Source organism: Lacerta agilis, chromosome 1 (assembly GCF_009819535.1).
Source record: "Lacerta agilis isolate rLacAgi1 chromosome 1, rLacAgi1.pri, whole genome shotgun sequence".
NCBI lineage: Eukaryota > Metazoa > Chordata > Lepidosauria > Squamata > Lacertidae > Lacerta > Lacerta agilis.
The window spans coordinates 106671017-106695342 of NC_046312.1; the positions used below are offsets into that span (position 1 = coordinate 106671017).

General features: G+C 42.5%; 1 protein-coding gene across 1 annotated transcript in view; it reads left to right on the plus strand.

Annotated features, from left to right (window-relative positions):
* Window positions 1-24326, plus strand: part of LOC117056138 (sodium channel protein type 2 subunit alpha-like) — a 97779-nt gene that overhangs the window by 35783 nt on the left and 37670 nt on the right. The window contains exons 2-10 of the mRNA XM_033166294.1: window positions 4227-4548; window positions 12641-12759; window positions 14692-14781; window positions 16449-16577; window positions 16979-17070; window positions 18235-18507; window positions 20570-20633; window positions 21668-21809; window positions 22737-22943. Of these exons, the coding sequence (XP_033022185.1) occupies window positions 4279-4548; window positions 12641-12759; window positions 14692-14781; window positions 16449-16577; window positions 16979-17070; window positions 18235-18507; window positions 20570-20633; window positions 21668-21809; window positions 22737-22943 (1386 nt within the window). The 5' untranslated portion in view covers window positions 4227-4278. The remainder of the gene's footprint in view (window positions 1-4226; window positions 4549-12640; window positions 12760-14691; window positions 14782-16448; window positions 16578-16978; window positions 17071-18234; window positions 18508-20569; window positions 20634-21667; window positions 21810-22736; window positions 22944-24326) is intronic.

Sequence of the window (24326 nt, forward strand, 5' to 3'; positions counted from 1 at the left end):
TCAGCGCTACTACAAATTTCAGTGACTTTTCCTGCAGGCAGCAGGAAGACAGGCCATCATCACAGCTTGTGGCAGCGTATGCCATACATTATTATACATAGCCTTAAAGAAGTAAATAGTCTCCCCCCCCCCCGTGTGATGTGGGTGGCAACACGTTGGAGCATCTTATTATGAATCACAGAACCACAGAATTGTAGAGTTGGAAGGTACCACGAGGGTCATCTAGTCCACCCCCTAAAAAGCTGGAATCTTTTTTTTTTTTTTTTGCCCAACGTGGGGCTCGAACCCACGACCCTGAGACTGAGTCTCATTTCTCTTTCTTCCCGATGCACCATTTGAACTGGAAAGCCCTCCAAACACCGTGCACACGTGCCATATTCCACATTAATCCCGATTGATCCTAAAACTGCTTCTGTACGCAAACTGCCCGCTCCGTTCACCCACGTCTGCTAATCAGCTTCACTTACATCTTTCTTGTGAAGCACGGTGCATCGTTTAGGAGCTTTTTGGGGGGCGTAAGAAAACGCCCCCCCTTAAAATCCTTACTTTGAAACCCAAAAGCCTTAGGGCTTGAAAAACACTCAGGTCTGGGAGTCTAATTCCAGCGCCCCCCGCAAAGTGATCTCGCCCGAAAGCATTGCGATCGCGTGCGCGCGCCACCTTGTGGACTTTCTAGCGCCGAGTGGTCCTTCTTTGCACAGGAAATGCTAGTTTTTACTTCAGTAACCAAGATCCTTTAAGCAGGAAGTTAGGTGTGGTCTGTTGAAGGAGAATCACATTAAAAAATAAAAGGTAACATCACTACTCGCCCCACCCCACCCCACCCCCCACCCCGAGCACAAAATAAAGAAGAAAAAAGTATGGTGGCGTTTTTGCTGCATCTTCACGAGCATCGTGTGCCAAACCCCCATAAGTGAACGATCCTATAATAAGGGTAATAATGCATGACATATGCATCTGCAGTCTTGACAAAAGGACCGTGTGTGTGCGCGCGCGCGCTCGTGCGCGCGCTGTTTCCTAGACATGGTTTTCTACCCACTTTTCCTTTTTTATTCCTAACGTTCCCGTCGCCGCCTTTTTGGATCGCGCATGTTTTGCCTGTGACAGGGAACCTTTGCACCTTTGCACATCGGAGGCGCCGCAGGTGCGCTTCGTCTGCAGCACCAAAACCTGTTTTCCTGGTGCACACCTGCAGGAGTGTGGTGTGTTTGTGTTACTGGAGACGGAAAGGGAGGGGAGAGAGAGAGGCTGCAGCTATTCCCCAAAGAGGAGGACTCTGAGGCGCGAAGCCGATGGACACTTGTTATGTATATGCCTTGGGGGCGGGAGAGAATTTTTTAGGCTGCAGACTCCCTCGCCGCGTGCCATATTCATCTTATCAATGCTATTCCGCTAGATCATCTGGCACTCAAACTGTTAATCTTCTGTTGCTGTTACTATTTAATTGCTTGGATAATGTGCTTTGCTTATTCAGGGTGGTTGGTTTGGTTTATATATATGTATATAAAAACAAAAATAGGATGTGGCACAGATTACGCTTTGGATTTAAGCTTTAAGCATCTTTTTCCATCGGATTATTTTCATTTTTCAGCGACATATGCGTTGAAAAGATTCCCATTCTCAGTTCTGGGAGGGAAAAAAATAAAATAAAATGCTTACATTTGAAAGTAATGGGCTTAATTTTTAAGAGTAGGGTTTGACTGTTGTTATTATAGCAAGCCCATAATTCAATTAAGGATTCCTCCCATCCCTAAATCCATGTAAAGTTTTTTGGCAGGACGGTGCTACATTCAAGTGTCCAAGCCCGATTTGTTGCTCTTTGTGCATATATGCATATATACCACATTCCTATGGGTGCAGCAGGAGTGCCATACCACTGAATCTTTTAAAGGTAAACCAAGCACTGCTAGAAGTTTTTTTTCCCCCTTTTATTTTCCAATGTAAAGGTAAAGGGGCCCCTGACCATTAGGTCCAGTCACGAATGACTCTGGGGTGGCGGCGCTCATCTCGCTTTATTGGCCGAGGGAGCTGGCGTACAGCTTCTGGGTCATGTGGCCAGCATGACTAAGCCGCTTCTGGCGAACCAGAGCAGCACATGGAAGCGCCGTTTACCTTCCCGCTGGAGCGGTACCTATTTATCTACTTGCACTTTGATGTGCTTTCGAACTGCTAGGTTGGCAGGAGCAGGGACCAAGCAACGGGAGCTCACCCTGTCGTGGGGATTCGAACCGCCGACCTTCTGATTGGCAAGCCCTAGGCTCTGTGGTTAGACCACAGTGCCACCTGCGTTACAGAAATGGTCTCTGTGGTGGCAACAGCAGTAAACAAGAAGTGAAGCAAATCCCACCCCTTCAGCCCTAGACTCTAATAATATGGAAATGTTTCTTTTTAAAACACTCCCTAATTTAGCTGATTCAGCATACCAGCAAAGGTAGCTCCCAGAGTATTTGCCAGATTTTTGGGGGTGACCTTTTGTCACCATAGGCAGCTATTGCCCCCATCACCATACGTAGAAAATCCCCTCGCCTCATGGCATTTATGTCTGACAGGACAGCTATTTTCCTAGGACAAAAACTGCTTGACCTGGTGGCTGAGGGGGTATTGCTTACAGCCCCTCCAAGTGTCCCTATTTTCCAGGGACAGTCCCAGATTTACAGAAGCCCCTCAATTGAGGCTGAATCCCAATAAGAAAAAACTGCTGTGGGAAGGTGGGTGGTTCCCATATCCTGGAACTAGGAATATGACATGTTCTGGGCGGGGTTACACACTCCCCACAGAAAAAAAAATGGGTTCATAATCTGGGATTATTCCTGTATCCCACTTTGTCAGTGGTGTCTCAAGCGGATTCTGTGGCTAGGAATGTGTATGCCCAGATTAGACTGGTTTTCCAGCTAACTCTTGTTCCTGGACTGGGATAGCCTGGTCTCAGTTGTCCGTTCTCTAGTGACCTGCTTAGACTACGGTAGTGTTCTCCACGTGCGACTGCCCTTGAAGACAGTCCAGCGGCTGCAGAATGCTGCTAGGTTAGTGAGTTATGCCATTGGTGGCTTGATGAGACCATGTGCTACTGTGTTATTAGCATAGAGTTGTTGTGTTTGAGTGAATTTTGCAAACTGTTGATTTCTAATCTGTAATGGGAAGAATAAAATAGCACTTAACATATTAGGAATGTTATTTTTATTCCCTTAAAATCCTTGTGTTGTAGATGATTACGCCTCATTTTACAGGCGAGGACTACAGCAAAGGAAAACATCCACCTGCCTAGTTAACAAGCTGCTTGATAAGTTTTTAGAAACCAGGCAAAGGTTTCTCTTCAGCCAGGCCTTTGGCTGATTAACATTCTATGTCCTTTTAAATGTAGGGTTTTTTTTGGGGGGGGAGGGAGTATTGGTTATGTTATGTTATTATTTTTATTATGTATTTTGTGTTCTCATTTTGTATTTTTATGTCGTGAACTGTGACATAAAATGTGATCTTTAGATGAAGGTCAGTACAGTCATACCTTGGATCCTGAACGCCTTGCGAGTCAAACATTTTGGCTCCCGAACACCGCAAACCTGGAAGTGAGGAGCTTCCTGCAGCCAATCAGAAGCTGCGCCTTGGTTTCTGAACGTTTTGGAAGTCGAACAGACTTCCGGGAGAGATTCTGTTCAACTTCCGAAGTACGACTGTATACAAATTCAGTCAATCAAAACAACCAGTGTGACTGCCTGTGAGCTATCAGGCCCAATTTAGCGTGTTCATTGTCGCATATAAATCCCTAAATAGCTTGGGACCCAATTACTTAAAAGAGTGACTTCCCCAGTATCAACCATATTGGACCCTATAATTTGTAGATGAGGCCTTGTCGTGGCGATGCAGCCATCGGGGCCTGCTCAGCTGGTGTTGAGCCTTTTCAGTGGTGGCTCTCCATTTGTGTAAAGCCCTCATTGGTGAGTTTGTCGCCACTATTATTAACTTTCAGCAACTGGAAAACATTCATGTTTACCCAGGCCATTGGTGGCTAAAGAATACTGCTCATGGCAACCCTGAGATCACTGGATAAAGCAATGTTTTTAACCATAACTGTTTTTAGAACGTCTTGACCATTTTTAAAATGCTTTTTGAAATAAATTGGGGTTGTGTTTGCCATGCTGGATTCCTTCAGGAGGAAGGGTGGGGTTTAAATTCAATAAGTTTCCTTCTCTCTCTCTCTCTCTCTCACCCCTATGTTTTGTGTCCCCTAGCACTTTTTTATACATGGGACACAACTGTAATTAAGAAGTGCAGGATGAAAAGATGGCGCAATCAGTGCTGGTACCACCAGGACCTGACAGCTTCCGCTTTTTCACGAAAGAATCGCTGGCAGCTATCGAACAACGCATCGCTGAGGAAAAAGCGAAGAAGCCCAAACAAGAGCGCAAAGACATTGACGACGATGAAAACAAACCAAAACCCAATAGTGACTTGGAGGCTGGCAAATCACTGCCCTTTATCTATGGAGACATACCTCCGGGAATGGTGTCGGAGCCCCTGGAGGATCTCGACCCGTACTACCTTAACAAAAAAGTGAGTCTTTGCTGTGAGTTTAGTGCAAGTCCCACTGGAATATGATGGGATGGAGATCCTGCAACCTTTCAGTTGAATGCTTTTTAGCCCGTGCAACTTACTGGTGCTTATTATCCAATATGTTCTGTTTTTCTTAGTTGACTTCACTGACGTTGCCCATAAATAAGTGCTACATATTAGTGTTTATAATATTCCCCTCCTCTGCATTTGCATACAGTGAAGCAGTTTTATTATACAATGCTTGGCATTTCACGGCAATTGTTGCTTACATTATCTTACACCTAGGGAAGGGTTTGAAAAATGAATGAACGGTGGTTTTATTAACTTTGCTGCTAGCAGCACATCTTCCCTTAGTAATATTTTTTTTAAAAAATAATAATATTAAATACATTTTGCAGTTGCCCTTTGGCTCATTTATGTCATTTCTCTGCAACAAGGGTTTACATCACATATTTTGTTTCTGAGCTGTCCAGTCATCAGCAGGGTTTGATTTTATTTATTTACAGTATTTGCAAAATAATTCTGTACCTCCAACATTAAGAAAAAACTAATAATACCATGGTGGTAAATAGCATAGCAGTAGCTGTGGAACAGTACTCTCAGAAGGACTAAGGCAGCTTTCCCATGATGCAGTGTGAAACTGTTGTGTAAGGCAGTCAGTTCCATAGATGGCACCATTTCCTTGCTTCCACATTCAGAACTGTCAGGACTGGCCTTCCCATGAAGCAGTGCGAAGCCATTACGTATTCCACGTATTACGTCCTTGCCTCTTGGTGTTAGTCCATAGGAACAGGGCATAATTTTACCCGTTAATTTCCGCTTTGAAAACGTTTAAGGGTAGAACTGTACTTCTCCCTCCTATGCAATCTGTATGCTAAGCCCCGCTCAATGAAGAATCGTTAACTTTCATAGGTTATGTCTTTCAGATGACTTATTCTGAATCGAGTTGTTTTACTGTGGGGAACAAATGGTAGGTTGCAGTTGAAAGGTGGATAAGGTTCCTTGCTTACCCTCTGCCTGGCCCTCTCCCACAAAGTAAAAGGCAACTCAACCATGAGGATTTTAATCTTGGCTGGAAATGTCATTGATTTGATTAGACGTAGATGTACCATTTCATTAGAAACAGAGAGGTGACGCTTTCACTTAACTCTGCTTAGCTATACATGGGTAGATGCATGGATAATTTCTGTGATTTCTCCCATGAGCCCAGATCTTCCTGTTTTGAGCATAAAACAGCCCTCAGACATGGCAGCTCAACAGAAAACACTATATTAGGAAAGGTTTCTTTTAAAATATATATATATGAAACAATCAGACTGGAAGTTAAACATCAGATCAAGTCCAGCATTTTGCAAAGACAGATATCTTTCAGAGCTCACAAATGTGTACGCCTTCTTTTGTTGTTTGTCCCTAGTATTCCTTAATTTCAGGTGGCATGCCTCTGTATGTGGAGGTTCCACTAAGTTCTCATGACACATTGCCATTGATAGGCCTATCTGCCCTGATTCTCTTTTAAGGTGGCTATCTTATAGCAATGAATTTTGAAGTTCACATTGTATGAAGAAATCTCCTTTGTTAAAGAGTAACCCTTTGGAAACTAATTAGTCTCTTGAATAATTTGTTCAACAATACAGAAGCTGGAAAAAAAGAACAATGGCAGCCCCACTTCGGTTGGTTGTTGCTTGTTGGCTTGTTTGTCTTTTTGCAGGCAATTTCTGCAACATGTCATTGACACAAAATTAGTGTGTTAGTATTGGATGTATACTGCACCATCCATATGCCATTTTGCTTTCATAATTGTTCTGCAGTATCTCTGCATTATTGCCATATGGAGGGTCACTCTTTGTTCTATAGCACAATGAATATAGGACAATAGAAACTCAGAATATATGTGGTATGAAAAGTTATAGGATTTTAGCAGGAAATTATGAGTCATGCACCTATTGCAAACAAAGCAGCTTGATTGTTACAAGCCTGGTGGAGCAGGGGAATGCTGTTGATGTAGTGTATCTTGATTTCAGTAAGGCTTTTAAAAAAGTCTCCCATGATATTGTGGAGAACCTGGTAAAATGTGGGCTGAATGAGGTAACTGTTTAGTGGATTTCTAGGTGGTTGACTGACCAAATGCAAAGAGTACTCACTAATGCAGGCATGGCCAAACTTGGCCCTCCAGATGTTTTGGGACTACAATTCCCATCATCCCTGACCGCTGGTCCTGTTAGCTAGGGATGATGGGAGTTGTAGTCCCAAAACAGCTGGAGGGCCAGTTTGGCCATGCCTGCGCTAATGGATCCTCATCATCCGGGGGGGGGGGGATGACAAGTTGCAAATGACACCAAACTGGGAGAGGTCATTAATGCCGTGGAAGATAGAATTGGGATTAAAGATGACTTTTAACAGATTGGAGAACAGGCCGCAAACTAATAAAAAGAATTTCAGTAGGGACAAGTGTAAGGTTCTACACTTGGGTACTTAGATGGTCTTCAGCAGCTCCCCCAAACCAGGAGCTGAAGCTGTTTTCCTCTAGAAACATTTGTATGAGGAAAGATGGGGGATAAAATGGATGAGGCTTGAAGATTAAAACACCCGCAAGAGGGAAAGACATTGTGAAAAATTAAGTGCAAACATTCTGGGCTCAGAGATGATCAGAAGGAGCAACTTCTTGTCCTTTATGCTTCCAAGGAGTCAGATTAGGCCACCTACTTGCCAATCCTGTGGCCCTCCTGTTTTAAGTGAATGGGTCGAGCTTGCCTGCTTACGCTTCCTCGGGAGAGAGCCAGTGTGGTGTAGTGGTTAAGAGCGGTAGACTTGTAATCTGGGGAGCCAGGTTTGCGTCCCCGCTCCTCCACATGCAGCTGCTGGGTGACCTTGGGCTAGTCACACTTCTTTGAAGTCTCTCAGCCCCACTCACCTCACAGAGTGTTTGTTGTGGGGGAGGAAGGGAAAGGAGAATGTTAGCCACTTTGAGACTCCTTCGGGTAGTGAGAAAGCGGGATATCAAACCCAAACTCCTCCTCCTCCTCCTCTTCTTCTTCTTCTTCTTCTTCTTCTTCTTCTTCTTCTTGGATGTGGAGGGCTGCTGGTCACATCATGAACAAGAGGGAAGGGCACTCCTTTCACCTCACCCTGTCCCTGAGCAGAGAGGAAGCCCTAGTGCATTCAGGATCAAGCCTAGATGTCCCTTGGAACTCAGGGAATTATCGCTTGCTGAAATCAAAAGGCAAAGCTTCTCGAGCATAAATTTGGTGTAAAGTTTTAACTGCAGATTTCCCACCCACCCCTTCCCTGTTTCTAAATGAGAAGGCATTTTTGTTATTAAAATAAAATGTGATGGAGCTGTTATAGGAGGATTGTGAATAAAATATAAATGGTTACTTGATTGCTGTTGATGGCTAAATGTAGACATGAGAGCACAAGCAATTCATAAAAAGAATGAAATAGGAGGAATAAATGTATTAGCAGCGGCGAAAACCTGGCAGAGAAACAAAACTTGCAATCTTGGCAGGCATGAAGGAAAACAGCCATTGTAGTTATGCAAGTGTCTACTCTCTTGTCGGGGGAAAGACAAATATCTTCCAAGTGCTTCCTATAGCATGCGATAGTAAACTCGTGGCCTGAGTTTGTGAGGTATGTTGGACTTGAACACGTGCAAGCAATTATTCTAAACTATTCATATTTGAATGCATTACTACAGCAAAGCAGATGTCACTGAAGGTGTGAGAGACGGCTTACCAGTTCATTCCCTCTCTTTTCTGTACGAAACGAGGACTAAAGGTTTTTAATGCAGTTAGATAAATAAGCTAAGCACTTGCACCCTAATGCAGTCAAATATGACTTTGCTTCAAAGGCAGTGGGACTTTACATTGGAATCCTAAACATGTATACTCAGAAGTAAGCCCCATTGTGTTCAATGAGACTTACTCCCTGGGAAGTGAGTGTAGGGTTCACTCCTAAGCACGCTTACTGGGCCGTAAGCCTCGCAGAATTCAGCAAACTTCTGAGTTAACCTGCAGGGGAGTTATGTTGTTAAAACACATAAAACTGAAAACCTGAAGATGTTGCAAAACTGCAGGCCTGAGGTTGTTGCTTAGGAACACAGGAAACTGACTTTTACTGAGTCAGAGCACTGGTCCATGCAGCTCAGTGTTGTCTACACTGACTTGTCAGTGACTCTCCAGGATTTCAGACAGGAGACATTCCTAGCCTTATTCCTGGAGGACGCCAGCGATTGAACCTGGAACATTTTGTGTGCCAAGCAGATGGTCACCCACTGCCAAGCTACTGCTGTGCAGTTGTAGGAAACCATTTCCAAGCATCAACAGGGCCGATGAGGTAATAGGGATGAGGGGGCCCCGTAATAACAATCTGTATCTATTCTGAATCCTCATGCTGTTCTGACCAAATGCCGTACTGCTCCACCTTCATGCAGACTAATCCCTCCCCCGTTTTTTGAAACATCAGCTGTCTTGCAAACAATTGCAAGGACAGAGCCGGTAAAACCCAAATCCAGTTCTCAGGTGGAGGCTCCATCTTTAAAATTCGCACACAATGGTGTTTCAGGTCCTGGCTGGAAGTTAAATGCAGTGCCATGCAGCCAATTGCCACTTAAGAATATAAAAACAGAAGAGCCCCACTGGATCAGGCCAATGGCCCATCTAGTCCAGCATCCTGTTCTCACCGTGGCCAACTAGATGCCTATGGAAAGTCCGCAAGCAGAACCAGAAGGCAACACTACTCTGCCCCGTTGTGATTCCCAGCAACCAGTATGCCGAAGCAGTTTGTCTCTGATACGGCCTTACCCTCCACAGGTTTCTCTAATCCAATTTTAAAACCAACTTGGTGTCAATCACTACGTCTTGTGAAAGCAAATTTCATAATTTCACTATAAGCTGTGTGATGAAGACCCTTCTTAAATATTAAGTTAGTTGTGACTAACATAAATCCATTGTTTTCAACTGATCTAACTCTGACTGTGACTTTTGGGCTGCAGCCCAGGATGCTTAAAGTCACCGGGTCCTTGCACTGTTTTCCATACCAGGTGTCGTAAAGGAGAATAGCAATATTACATTTATATTTGTAAACTTACTTTTAGGCTGCCTTTTTAGGCATTGGCCCATGCATAAAAACACAACGCATCTGAAAACAAAAACTAGGTGTTTTAAATGGCAGCAGTACAAAATTGTTTTTAAAAATAGGCTACTTTAGAAAAAATAAAACATCAGTGTGGATTCTAGCAGCTAAAAATGTATACATTCCAAAAAAAAAGGTCTCTAGGTTAAAAAATATATAGGCCTAAGTTGGGTGGCAGCGGAGTCTGAAATAAATAGTGTTGTGTTTTTTTTTAAATTCACCAAGATTTGCAGAGTTAAAGCCACGTGAACTTTGAAGAGAGAGTATTCTCCTTCTACATGTGACCAGAAGTCTGGAGAATAGTTTTGTTGTTTAGTCATCTTAGTCGTGTTCGACTCTCTGTGACCCCATGAACCAGAGCATGCCTTGGAAACTCTCGCTTTCTTCTCAAAGCTTCTCCTTTTTTATGTCCATGGAGTTTTCTTGGCAAAATACTGGAGTGGTTTGCCAGTTCCTTCTCCAGATGGATCACATTTAGTCTAGACTCTTGGTTATGACCTGTCAGTCTTGGGTGGCCCTGCATGGCATAGCTCATAGCTTCCCTGAGTTATTCAAGCCCCTTTGCCACGACAAGGCAGTGGTCCATGAAGGGGTGGAAAATAGTAGTGCAGTGCTAAATCATGAAGTTCAGGAGCTCATCACGACAGCCTCCGTAGTCAAGGAAGCAGCAGCGTCACATGAGGACAGGCAGTGGCATCTTCCTGCAGTGGTGATGCCACTGGTGAGGATGGATGGGCTGAGGTGGCAGTGAGGTTGGAGGAACTCTGGGTTGCTGTGATTGGTCCACTGGTAAATGCAGCCCTCCCCATACTGGCGAACACAGCGCTACTGGGAGCATCTCTGCCACTGTTCCCCACTCATGTGCTGCTGTTGCAAGAGAGTGCTACCGTTTAAACTGCCCACATGAAGTTGAAACCCCAGCAAAGAAAAGAAGTATCCATCCTCTGCTTGGTTATTTTTCTCATTCATATTTGCTCACTGTGTGCCAATCTGTCACAAGCTTCATTAGTGTACCCCCCCATTCATGGACCAGAGCAAGGAGGGTCTGTTAGTTACCTTGGTGCTGCGGTGGCAAATGATATCACTGCTCCTACTCTCAGGAGGGGAAGGCCTCTGAAGCAGAGAAGTCATAACGTTCTCGTAGGTCGGGCAGAAAAAAAGCATCTGCTGTCCAGGTAGTTTTATACAGTTGGTGTATGATTGATTAGCTGAATCCGCCTCAGATCAAGTGTTAAAATGTGTGGCACTATTCCCAACACCGCTTGGCAGCTTTGTGAAAGTGGCCAGTTTATAAATGGTCATTTATGCTGATCAGGTAGCAGATCTGGACCATCCTGATAATTCTATGTAGTAGATAGCAGACAAAACCCGCCTTCCATTCTCCATTCTGTGTAGGTTGCCAGCATTTTAAAATTTCATCTTAAGAGGGAATGTGACTGGAGCTCACCCAGTTATGTGATAAGGAAACAGGATTCATATTCTGAGTCCTTGAATATTTCTAAAGGAACCCAGAGCAGGGTCCAGGATAGTGTTCATAACAAAACACTTGCAGAACATTATTTTACAGCAAAAGCCCCTTAAAGCGCTATATAGCTTAATGCTTAATTAACCCGGATGCTGTGAGAAGTGTTTCTTCTAATCCACAAGACAGGAGGTTGCTTAGGCAACCAGTCTGACTTGATATCTGGTATACCAAAGAAGCCATCGCAGAGTGAGGACTGGTCATTTGAATCCAGTAGATAACAGGCAAGATTAGGTGTTAACACTGCTTGGGAATTTTAAGAAATCTGTATGTGTTCAGGAGGCCAGGCATCTCTCGCATGTGCGCATGCACTGCTCAAAAAGTCACTGCACCACATCAGTAACTTCAGCAAAGCAGCCACTTGAATTGCCTGTAGGGCAAGTTCACGCAGGTGAAGGTGTGACCCCTCCTGTCCATTCCTTTCTGGGAAAATGAATTGTGTGAATATCAGCTGAGGAGATACCCAGCGGTTTCCCAAAAGGGGCCCTGAGGCCCTGGATATTACAGCAGAATTATACCCCTTTCCTGCACCAGGCATTCCTTCATTCAGTTTGGAGTACAACCAGAACAGGCAACGTGTAGGTTCAAATGTGCAAAACTTTTTTGGCACATTTGAACTTACACATTAGCACACACACACCCATTCATATATTTTTTTGACACATTCACTTTTATGATACATTTGAACTCGAGCTTCCTAGCTGTTGAGAGCCAAATCTTCCTAAAAGTTGATGTTGTAACCTTTCTACCTGGCCGAGTGGAGCTGTTCAGTTGCAGTGCTCCACAGAGCAAGGCCTGCCCATTGATCTCAGCCGACTTAGCTGTGCCTTACTCTGAGTAGGACCAGGCTGTTGGGAAGGAATGGCTGAGGCTGTTACCTGCCTGCAACACACTTCTGGTTCCATCTTCGCAAGAAACTGGTCTGCAGTCATAATGGTAGGAGGAAGCAAAACACCCTTCTCCACAGTGGCTTCGTGTGGTGTGCCCCAAATCTCCTTTCCCTTAAAAAAAAACTTTTTAAAAACAAAGTTTATATGGCAGCTGGGCGCACTGCAAAGTGCAGTGCTGGCAAGCCACCCACCACCTTAATTTATCAGAGCCATAATTAGCATATGCAAATTTTATGCAAATTTCTGTTACGGACCAGCCAGCCAAAATGTAATTCCTAGTATTGGTTGGGAAGAGCTGATGCCTGCCTCGTATGTCTGACTGTGCAGAGGGAGATGCCTTGAGACTGAATCCTGAACCCGATTGGTTGAGTAGCCTTATGGAAATCATGGTATTAACTGAATTAGATAGGGAAGGTTTTCTTTTGTGTATACTGTTCTCTAACCAAGCTTCTGTGTCCGTGTGTTTCAGTGCCTGAGTGATAACCCAGGTCAATGTTACATGCCGCGAATCAATTCTTTCCCCATTCTCTCTGTCCCTTTTTTCTTCCAGACATTTATAGTATTGAATAAAGGGAAGGCGATCTTCCGATTCAGTGCCACTTCCGCCGTGTATATGTTAACTCCATTCAACCCTCTTAGAAAAATAGCTATTAAAATTTTGGTACATTCATATCCTTTTCAAGTGGTTACTTCCCAACAAGTGAAACGGTGCTAGTCTGTTTTTTTCGGTGCTTTGTTTCTTTCCAGGCATTTGGTCCCAGGGAGCCCATATAATCACAACATACCCCAAGCAGCTGCCTTGTTCTTTATAATGGTAAGGATGGCCCTGGCAAGCAGGGGAACACAGAAGGGAATCAAGTGTGGCAAGAAGTCTTGGCTCGCTGTTGAATTTACTTTTGGAATGCCAAGAATGCAAACTCTACCGTTCCTTTTTGCTCTTAAGTGTCAAATGCACCTTTGGGTATACTTGCTTTCGTTGGCTAATCCAAGAAAATTCTTAATGAGCAAAGCTATACCTCTGTGGAGAAGGGGGCAGGATTGCAGGGAGACAAACAGAAGCATCTCACGAGTGACAAATTCCAGCGCTGGAGGGGATTCCGGCTCCGTTTTTTAATTCCCAGTTTGCATGTAACCAGAGGAGACCTAATATCCTTAAACTCACATTGCTTGGCAGAAGCGCTGACTGCTTCTTTGTTCTTTAGAACCGCCACGCCAAAAAAACGGCTGTTAAAGAGAAGGGGCTGGAGTATTTCTAAGGAGTTCTGAAGCATGTCCTGGGAATCCCTTGCACACCACTCTGAGGAAGGGCATGATGCAAATGTAATAAATGAACATCTAAATATGCATGTATGCGTCTTCCGTAAAAATAAAAGAGCTCTACACATTTCTTAGTTTATGGTGCCATCCTGTGGCCATTGAGAGCCTATCATGTCTAGGTAATTAAACAGTATGCATTTGTGTGGGAATGTACCCTTAAAGTTATTGAGCCTTTGAATGACAGAGGAAACAATTTCTATTGTGAAGGTGAAGAGAACAAGTTATGTCCAGTGCTCGTAGTGATGTAAACCCCGGATCATTCTGAGCAGGGCTCGTGCTTAGCCTTTTCCCCACCCCCCAGGTGGGCAGGTTTCCCTTCCATGAGTGGAAGCCCAGTTTTCCCATACGGCAGCTTTCCTGGTGATCCATTGACAACTGTCGAGATGGGCTAAAGCCAGCAAAACATTTAGTGCTGTCTCCCTAAAGAGGCAGCAATTGTTGGCTTGATCAAACAATCACACCTGGAGTATCTAGAATAATGTATATATATATATGTGGACATAGGAAGCTACCAGGGCACTGGTCCATTTCGCTCATACTGAGTGGCAGCAACTCTCCAGATAGGAGTCTTTTCCAGTTGTACCCGGGGATTGAATTTGGGCCCTTTTGAAGCTGCTTCCCTTGTTGGCTTTTCCATTGTTTTCGCAAACAACAGCAAGAACATAAAACCCTACCTTATGTTAGAACCTTGCCATTTTTTTTCTAACATAACTATAAAACCTACTTTAGATGAGATAAACTTTTGATTCACATTTGAAACTAATTGTCAGGTGGCAAATGGTAACCTACAGCATTCACATGCACATACACAGAGTTCAGAGAGCCTTCATCTGACCTCATCATTTTCTGCCTAATGTTCCATATCATTCTGAAACATCATTTTGAAGTTGCCTGACACTTTGCTGAGCACAATAATGCTTAGCGGCATCATCCCCATTTAGACTTACATTTGCATCTTAATATTATACCGGCCACCCACATCCGACTCAAACCACTTGTTTTTACTTATGATCCATAAGTAAAATGACTTTATCCTTCCTTCCTTAAAAAAACAACAGCAACAATTTAATAATGTTTCAGAAAGGCTATTGGAATGTCCATCAATCCACCCATTTTTCTTTTAAATATGGAGCAATATGTGAGAAGGTTATGTGATGTTCCCCGAGCATCATATAAACCAAAGGAAAGATGAATGATACTGGAAGTGAACCAGAATGTACTGTTGATGTAATCAGTTTTTCTTATGATAAGTTCTCAAGAATATGTTCCTTAACAATAACTTACATTATTCAGCATGCTTATTATGTGCACTATTTTGACCAACTGTGTATTTATGACCATGAGTAACCCTCCGGACTGGACAAAGAATGTAGAGTAAGTTAAATCTAATCACTATTCAGTGTGTTAATGAATATATAATGCATGTTTATATATATATAAAGTTTATAAAGTCATCCAAGGGGCAGTTCTGTTGGCAAGAAACCAACAATGTTACATGGGTTCCCACATTATGCACGCATGCATTTGTGCCCAAGATTGACCCCCTACTTCTTGTTCACATTTTACACTTTTAAGCTACAATAGAACTCAAGGATAATGCCATTTTCTGTGCTCAAGAACTGGTCTTTGCTCCCCTCTGCCTCTTGCTATTTCCCAATCCAAATGGCAATTAAAATGCAGAATGGTGATGGAATCAGATTTGTAATATGGTACCCAGGGATGTAACAACAGTCATGTGACTTCTTTCAGTTTGGACACAACCCAGTGTGGGTGGGAAGGTAAACCTCACACTTGCTGTCTGATAACAATGGCTTGTGACCAAAGGTTGAAGGCAATCAGCTACAAATTCACTCTTCAAAATGTCAGATCAAGCAGAAACTATGCCACTAAAATTGGCAAGTGACGAAAAGCTCCAGGCTAGAGGGGAGATCAAAGCTGAACACTCAAGGAAGGAGGAGGAGCCACCTGCCCTTCTTTGCAAACTGGTTTCCTTTTTCTTTTCTTCTTTTCTATTAAAATAGAATGGGGAAAATTTATTGGTTACTTAAGGACACATTGTAAACAAATCAGAACATTAGCAGGATTGATATAAATGTGTGCAGTAAGAGATAATTAAGGGGATGAAAAGGGAAATTTATAAATATATTTGAATTGGATATGCAGTAACAAAAAGATAGGAAATGGCCCCAAAGTCCAACATTGTCTGCTTTTCTGCTGAACCATCATGGTGACATCCACCCACAACGAAACAACAGAAAGTGGTTTTATCCTTCTGACATTCCTCCTCTATTTCGGACCCCAAGTATAGAATCACAGCCTTGGAAAGGGTCCAGGGAGGACATCTAGCCCCATTGCAAATCACACAACAATATAATTCACTTGCCTACCCTAAGACGGTTTGAGGATATAAAGCCAATCCTGGCCCAACTGAACTGGCTGCCAATTAGTTTCAGACCCAATTCAAAGTCCTGCTTTAAAAATAAATAAATAATAATTTTATTTTACATTTTCAACTTTTACAAACATTTTAGCCAGGAAAAAAAACAAAGTTTTTACAAATCGAATTTACCTTCCCCTCGACTTCCCTCCCCTCTCTTCTGCACACCTGGTTTACTCTGTTTTTGCATCTTCTTAGTGGCTGAGAAAGAAGAAGTGAAATTAACCAGTAAGAAGACACATAAACAGTAAAAGCCAACCAGCCAGTCCTCTCCCTCCTTGCCCATGTGACTTTGATCTCTCCCAGCTCTCTGCTACAGTGGTGGTGGGCGGAAGCATTAGGAATCCTGACACCGTGAGCATAGCATATACCATAAATCAGCTCTGCCTCATACCTGCTTTGTGCACCTTCTAGATTGTCATCCAGAGACAGAGCTCATAGCTTTCCCTTTGGAAAACAATTCTTGCTATTCCACTTTAGACTTCTGACATCTCCCCCTCCCCCCGCCACCCAATTTTATAATTGTCTGTTTTCTGTTGGGAATATTTTGTCGAAATCATTAATACTTGTTTTCTGTTAACTGTTGCACTGATATTTTCTTCAGATACACATTCACGGGAATTTATACCTTTGAATCACTAATAAAAATTCTTGCAAGGGGCTTCTGTTTAGAAGATTTCACTTTCCTCCGGGATCCCTGGAACTGGCTTGACTTCACTGTCATTACATTTGCGTAAGTATTTGTTTGCAATATTTAAAGGGGGAGGGGTGTTGTTAGTCACTGGTAACCTCAAGTTGAGACAGGGAGAACCTTTAGAGAAAGAGATATACAGTACAGGTATTGTTGTTTTTTAGCATCCCAGAATGGAGACTGTGCTGCAGAGCCATATTAGAATTAATGCCGTTTGTATTGTAACTAACTCTGGCTTAGCCCTCTTAAAATAAGCTCCTTTCATATCTTGTCTTCTTTTCTGTTCACCGGAATGGAAGCTACCTCTCAACTTCCCAAATTAGTTTAAAATAAAGCAGTGTGATTTGCTCGTTGACATTTTAATTTAATCTGAGGAAAGGCCCCCCCAAGCAAGTAACATAAAGTCTGCCTCAATTCTGAATAACTGTGATTTGATTCTACAGGTATGTAACAGAATTTGTAAACCTAGGCAATGTTTCAGCTCTTCGAACTTTCAGAGTATTGAGAGCTTTGAAAACTATTTCTGTAATCCCAGGTAAGAAAGTGAGTGGAATGATGAAGTGCCAGGCCCCTTGTATCTCCAACTGTTTTTTGTGTGCTGTCATTGTGTTTGTGTGTGAACTCCCCTATTGCAGATATGTGACAGAGTTTGTGGACCTGGGCAATGTCTCAGCGTTGAGAACATTCAGAGTTCTCCGGGCATTGAAAACAATATCAGTCATTCCAGGTGAGAGCTAGGTTAAACACAGAGGCTGACCTTTTAAAGCTCCATTAAAGATGAAACCACACTTTTAAGCATAAGCTGTGTTGCTTGCTGCACTGTATAAGCAAAAAAAGAAAAAAGGAAAAAAAGCAAGAATCAAAAACTTTTGTTTTCAGCGATTCTTTGCTTTTTAACTATGGCAGCTTGATTATAATTTTTTTCCAAATCAGCCTTTGCGTTTAACAAATTCTTGCATGAGACATTTGCAGTAAGTGGCTATATGATTTGCATCTTATGACATCAAGCTTTTCCGCTTTTAAATTAAGAGTCAATATTAAGCCTTTCATACTGATGCAAATTTTACCATTTGTTGCAGGCACTCCCAACCGAAACTTGCAATCAGTTGTGTTTGGGTTTTCTATTTATTTATTTTTTAAAAAATTATGCATAAATAGATGCAAAATGTGAAAGTTAGCATGGGCTTTTTTCTATGCATGGGAATTTTCTAAAAGATGTCCTTCTTCTCCAAACCATCGCCCATTTTTATTCAATAAAACTGAACATGGGATAATTGAAGTAACTAATTAAAAAAAACACCTTATTTGTGTTTTTGGACAATTCAAAAACAGATTCCACAATAATGGTTTGGGCAAGAGACACAAGCAAAATAAAACAATATACTTTTCTACACAGGGCTGATATACAGCATGGATCTCAAAATTGCGTTTTTGCTTAGGCAAAGTGTTTCTCTGATTATGTACCACAGATACCTCAATATATCTGTTTTATTTTCATACACAGTTTCAAATCAGCATAAACCTAACAGCTTTTCATTCATGTTCACAGGCAATCAGGCTTTTTCATTAAACTGTCACAAATATAAGAACCGTTATGTTGTCATTCTGCATGAAACATTAACTAAGTCAAGCACATTCACGTGACATACAGTATTATTTAGCGTGCGACATTGCAATGAATTTCCCTTTCTGTTTGCAGGCCTGAAGACCATTGTGGGGGCCCTAATTCAGTCAGTGAAGAAGCTCTCGGATGTCATGATCCTGACTGTGTTTTGTCTGAGTGTATTTGCATTAATAGGGCTCCAGCTTTTCATGGGGAACTTGAGGCATAAATGCCTGATTTGGCCGCCAGACAATTCTACTTTTGAAATCAACATAACTTCCTATTTCGATAGCACAATGGGCGATAATGGTACCTTTGTTAACAGAACTGTGACTACGTTTAACTGGGATGACTACGTCAGTGATGACAGTAAGGCCTGGTGACACATTATTACTTTTTGATTGATTGACAAAGTGCTGAAACTGAGTCCTGGGTTTGTAGGCACTGATGATAAGCTGAATGGCGAAAAGAAAAACACACACCAATAAATAAATTTTAGAAAGGGGCATGATTAGAAACGGACACACAAAGCATTAAAAAAAAAAAAAGACTCCTTGCACTCTGCTCCGCTCCCCCTTTCTTCCTGCCCAGGGCAGTCCTGCCCTCCAACTGCCCCTCAGAGCCGCCATGTTACACGAGGCTGGGCCTCGTTGGCAGCAGCCTCTTCTTCTCCTTGCCCTCTTCCCAGCAGCCACTACCAGCTGCCCAAGGGAGGAGGCCAGCAGCAGCAGCAGCAGCCATGGAGAGGCAACAGGATGCTCCCTCACCACCACCATTCAGGACAAGCGCTGGCTTATCCTCCTCTGTGAGCTCAGTGGCAGCAGCAGTGGCAGGGGAAACAGGGATCAAATCAGAAACTGGGGTGTCTTTCATAATTCCAGGGCTGTACCTGGAAAATCAGGACACTTGGAGGCTGTGCTTTACCTATGCTCACAAAGAAAACTGCAAGGCTTTGTGCTGATGTTATTGAATGAAGATAAATCACTTAACTTTAAATGTCTAGTCATTTTAACGTCCTTGAGTTTGCCTATGTATTTACTCACACAGCTGAGTCTTGTGGGTTGTGGGTTGTACAAGCTTTACACATGAGAGGTGTGAATCACCACTGCATCATCCCAAGACCATTTCTGTCATGAGGTACACTGGTGCAGCCCAGTGTGCTTCTTGTTTTCCCGTGACCTCTTATAATGGGGTTTCAAGCAGTATGACAGAAATGAATCGGTCTCACTGATTTGACATTTTACTTATTTTAGCACAAACTATTCTGCAGCCTGGACCTACACATACCTTGCTTTCATCTTCTCTCCCCCTTTTCCTTTTGTATTATGTCTGTCAGATTGCAAGACTGCAGGCAGAAACATATCTATATCTATATCTATATCAACTATATCAGGCATGGCCAAACTCGGCCCTCCAGATGTTTTGGGACTACAACTCCCACCATCCCTAGCTAACAGGACCAGTAGTCAGGGATGATGGGAATTGTAGTCCCAAAACATCTGGAGGGCCGAGTTTGGCCATGCCTGATCTATAGCTCTATCTATCTATCTGTACTTTGAAGAATTCAGGCCCTTTTAAAGCAAATAGTAATAACGATAGTAATAATAATTCACAGTGTGTTGGCGCATCATGCACAGACATTACATGTAATCTGGTGCTCAGTATAGTGCAACTTAGATTCTGAACAGGTCACTGGAGCTGAGCATCCCAGTTTATAATTTACCTTAACTGGTAATATTAATTTATTAATAAATATACATATATACTCATTTCACTAGCTGGGTCCCAAAACAGTTTTACAAAATAAAAACGTATAATATGTATTAAAAAAAAATAAAGTATGGATTTAACATTAGAGATCAAAACACCAAAGATTAAAATATCAAAGCAGTGTTCATGACGCAAAGACCTGGAATAAAACAGTTTTAACCAAACACCTGAAACTTAGCAGGGACGGTGCCTGATTTCTACTAGGAGAGAGTCCCATAGAGTAGGGCTCACTACACTGAAGGCATGATTCCTTGTTGATGTCATTTGTGCTTTTGGTCTATGGGGGACTACCAATACTGTTTCATAACTAAGTTGAGGGGCTTGTGCCACAATAAATCTATTGGACGATGTATATCCTGCCAAATATTCTTTTGGTGGGTGTACCCTCTGAGTGCAGTTGCGTTTGTGGGATGCTTCTGTACGAAGGGAAGTGGCGACTTTCACAGGCAGAACTAGGGGCTACATGGGGAAAGAAGGAATTGGCAAAAATTACTTTTATCTGCTTTCCACCAGTGGGAATTTCCACTGGATCATCTCAGTTCCATCCATGAGTCTGCTCATAAATGCCTAGTTAGGATCCAAACCTTAATTGCCAAGATGTCATGGGACTCTCAAGTTATTTTCATGCAATTAAATGTTATCCATTTCTGTTTCCAAACAGATCACTTTTACTTCTTGGAAGGACAAAATGATGCTTTGCTGTGTGGCAACAGCTCAGATGCCGGGTGAGAGAATGGTCCATTACACCTTATTCAAGAGAGTGGGTGCAGCAGCTGTAGTTAAAGTAACTTTGCCTTTAATAGCCAAAGCATTTCAGATCTCTAGCATTTCGGGCTCAGAAGCCTGCTTTCTGGATGTCAGCATCTACATTTATGGAGATATGAAAGAGGGGGCTATGTTTGACACGGAGAACATCTGCTTCAGTAACAACTCCCCCATCCACCCAATCTTTCAATTTTCTTTTTACACACTTTGAAAACACTCCTAAGATCAATGAGAGGCATCTCCCTCACTTTCAGTACCTCTCTTAAGTGTTACACTAAAGCATGACAAATTTAAATGGTAACACTTTATGGTGGTATGTTAAGGATTTGGGCAAGGCAATGGCTAGTTTTCCCTCGGTAATGTTGAAAAGGCATTGACCCTGTAGACCTAAGTAAAGAACCTGCAGTTCAAGGCAGTGGTGGACTTTGGGCCCTATGTGATACTAAAATTTGTGTGTGTGTGTGCGTGCCTCTCACGCTTGGTTCAACATCATTGTTTTGGCGCCCCCCGCAGGGTGATGCCCAAGGCAGCTGCACCAGTCATGCTACCCTAAAACCCCTCAGTTCAAGGATCACATGGGGCCCTTAGTTTAATTCCATGCATCCCTCCTTATTGTTCAGCTCTCTGGACACTGCAGGTTCGCTCTTGCTCTCCAACTCTCCTCTCTGGGAATCTCTTTCTCTTCCACTGATGTGTGTGTGCAAGAGGCAGACAAGGGATCATGAAGCCCCACCCACCATCAGATCTGGCTCTAACCACTATTGGCTGCAGCCCAAGTTGACTTTTCCCATAGGTCAGTGGCCCCCTCATAGGAAGAACGCTTCTGATCTCTGCTGTAGACCTTTGCCTGAAGTTGGCTTTCTTGAATTGTTCCATAGAGTAAAATCACAGTTGAAAAGCATTTTCATTCTACTGAGAACTGGCAGACTATTTGCTCAAGCAAACACATTGATTGAGATGATGTTTTGAAAATGCCCCCCCTTTTTCCCCTTAGTCAATGTCCGGAAGGATATATGTGTGTAAAAGCTGGTCGAAACCCCAACTATGGCTATACAAGTTTTGATACCTTCAGCTGGGCCTTCTTGTCACTCTTTCGGCTGATGACTCAGGACTTCTGGGAAAACCTTTACCAACTGGTGAGAGACTTTATATGCCAGGAGTATTAGCAATGCTACAGAGGTTGATTATATAAACAGGAGCAGCCAACGAGGTGCCCTCCAGATATGATTGGACTTAAATTCCAATCAGTAGTAGACAACAGGACCAATGGTCAGGGATGATGGAAATTGTAGTCTCATAGTGTCTGGCAGGCACCACATGGAGTACCCCTTATTACTATTACCATAGTAATAATAAGAGCAATGTATTACTATGAATACTTGAGTGTATTTAAAAGGTAGATGGTCTGTGTTACCATGTCACAGATAGAACAATCAATCTCAGGAGCATAAAATCGCATGTTTCAAGTTAAGGGCACGGTTTGCCATCTTGCCACAAATGGTACAGTCCATGGGGATTTGTTGCATCCTGTGCTCAGGAACAGGGAAGCTGTAATAGCGCAACAAGAGGAATGATAACTGGCACAAGGTTAAGACCGTCCACAAAACCTAATGGTTTTCAAACCATACTAGTTGTTTCAACGTGTGGCCATGACTCTTGCTGACACAACTGGTTATTCCAGCGAGCAACAGGAGAAAACGTGACTCGGGTGCTTTACAAAATGTCTCCACTGAAGTGAGTCGCAATGTTGCATAATGAACGTTTTGGTGTTAGTACTCCTCCCCGCCCTCAGCAATATGGCTGCTGCAAAGCAAGTTGGCTGCCTACAGAATGTCTTATACAGAATGACTGTACAGGACCTTGAATTCCCATTCTGGCAGGTGGCAGATGCAAAATATGTAGGGGGGGCAGTTCTGTGGTCAGAAGTGGACTATGGCAGCTGTTCCTCTCCCTTTGAGATAGAGGAAGCACATCTTGTATTAAGCACGAATAAGAGGTGAGGTCTAACTGTATTTATAGGAATGTTATGAACTGTTTTATTCTTTCTTTCTTTCTTTTTACAGACATTGAGAGCTGCTGGCAAAACGTACATGATCTTTTTTGTCCTGGTGATTTTCCTGGGCTCTTTCTACCTGATCAACCTGATCCTGGCTGTTGTTGCCATGGCCTATGAAGAGCAGAACCAAGCCACCATGGAAGAAGCCGAGCAGAAGGAGGCTGAGTTCCAGCAGATGCTGGAGCAGCTGAAAAAGCAACAGGAAGAAGCCCAGGTATCGTTCTTTCTTTCTTTCTTTTTTTTTTTTATAAAGATTTTATTATTTTTCCATATGCATATATAAAGAGAACAAAACATACACCAATACACTAAAAATACGAAATACAATACACAATAAACAACTCAAACAACAACACAATGAACATAAGAAAAACACATACAAACCTGTCTAAACACTAATCTTTATCTCATTCTTATTTTTTTCTTCTAAGCATAGGGGGACTTCCCCCACACCCTCCACTGCATTGTTAATCCAAATATACTTTAAGTAGCTATATATCTACTTTCATAACTAATAACCATCTTATTTGTCCTTAGATTCATTTACTAAAAACATAGTTCTTAATCTATTCCCAAAATCTTCAGACATTCTTATTTATATCTTATACTGTAAAATTCTTACCAAAACTTTAACTTATATTTATCTAGCTTAAGCCTATTCAACAGCTAATTCTGCTCAGATATTCAATTTTACACTATTAACTAAATAATCCTTAAATTTCTTCCAATCCTTCGACACCTTCTCCTCCCTCTGGTCTCGGATTCTCGCGGTCAGTTCAGCAAGCTCCATAAAGTCCATTAACTTCATCTGCCATTCTTCCACCGTTGGGATCTCTTCACCCTTCCAGTTTCTTGCCAATAAAATCCTAGCTGCTGTTGTGGCATACATAAAAAATACTCTGTCTTGGCTGGGTATCTGTTCATTGGTCATGCTCAAAAGGAAAGCCTCTGGTTTCTTACTAAAGGTAATTTTCATTACCTTTTTGAGTTCATTGTAAATCTTATCTTTTTTAACGATTATTTTTATTGACTATTCAGCACAGGAACAAGAAAGCTCAGGTACATTTCTGATGGAAAATGTTTGGACAGTTTTCACATAGCTTTTAGGTTCTAGCTGATCATAGGAAGCAGCCGTCGCTTTAAAGCTGTAATCTCCATTTCAACCTGCTTCCCAGCATCTCCACCCCCATCGTTCTGCCCGGACACTGAGGTCCAGTGCCGAGGGCCTTCTGGCAGTTCCCACACTGAGAGAAGCCAAGTTACAGGGAACCAGGCAGAGCAGGCAGAGGGCCTTCTCGGTAGTGGCACCCGCACTGTGGAATGCCCTCCCACCAGATGTCAAAGAGAAAAAACAATTACCAGACTTTTAGAGGACATATGAAAGCAGCCCCGTTTAGGGAATATTGTATTTTAACATTCTGTTGGAAGCCACCCAGAGTGGCTGGGGAAACCCAGCCAAATGGGCGTGTATAAATATTATTATTATTATTATTATTATTATTATTATTATTATTATTATTAGGAGAAAGCTACCTGTTATTTTTATCCATATTTGATTAAAAAAAATTGTTTTGTTTTTGGCTTATTCTCATACAGG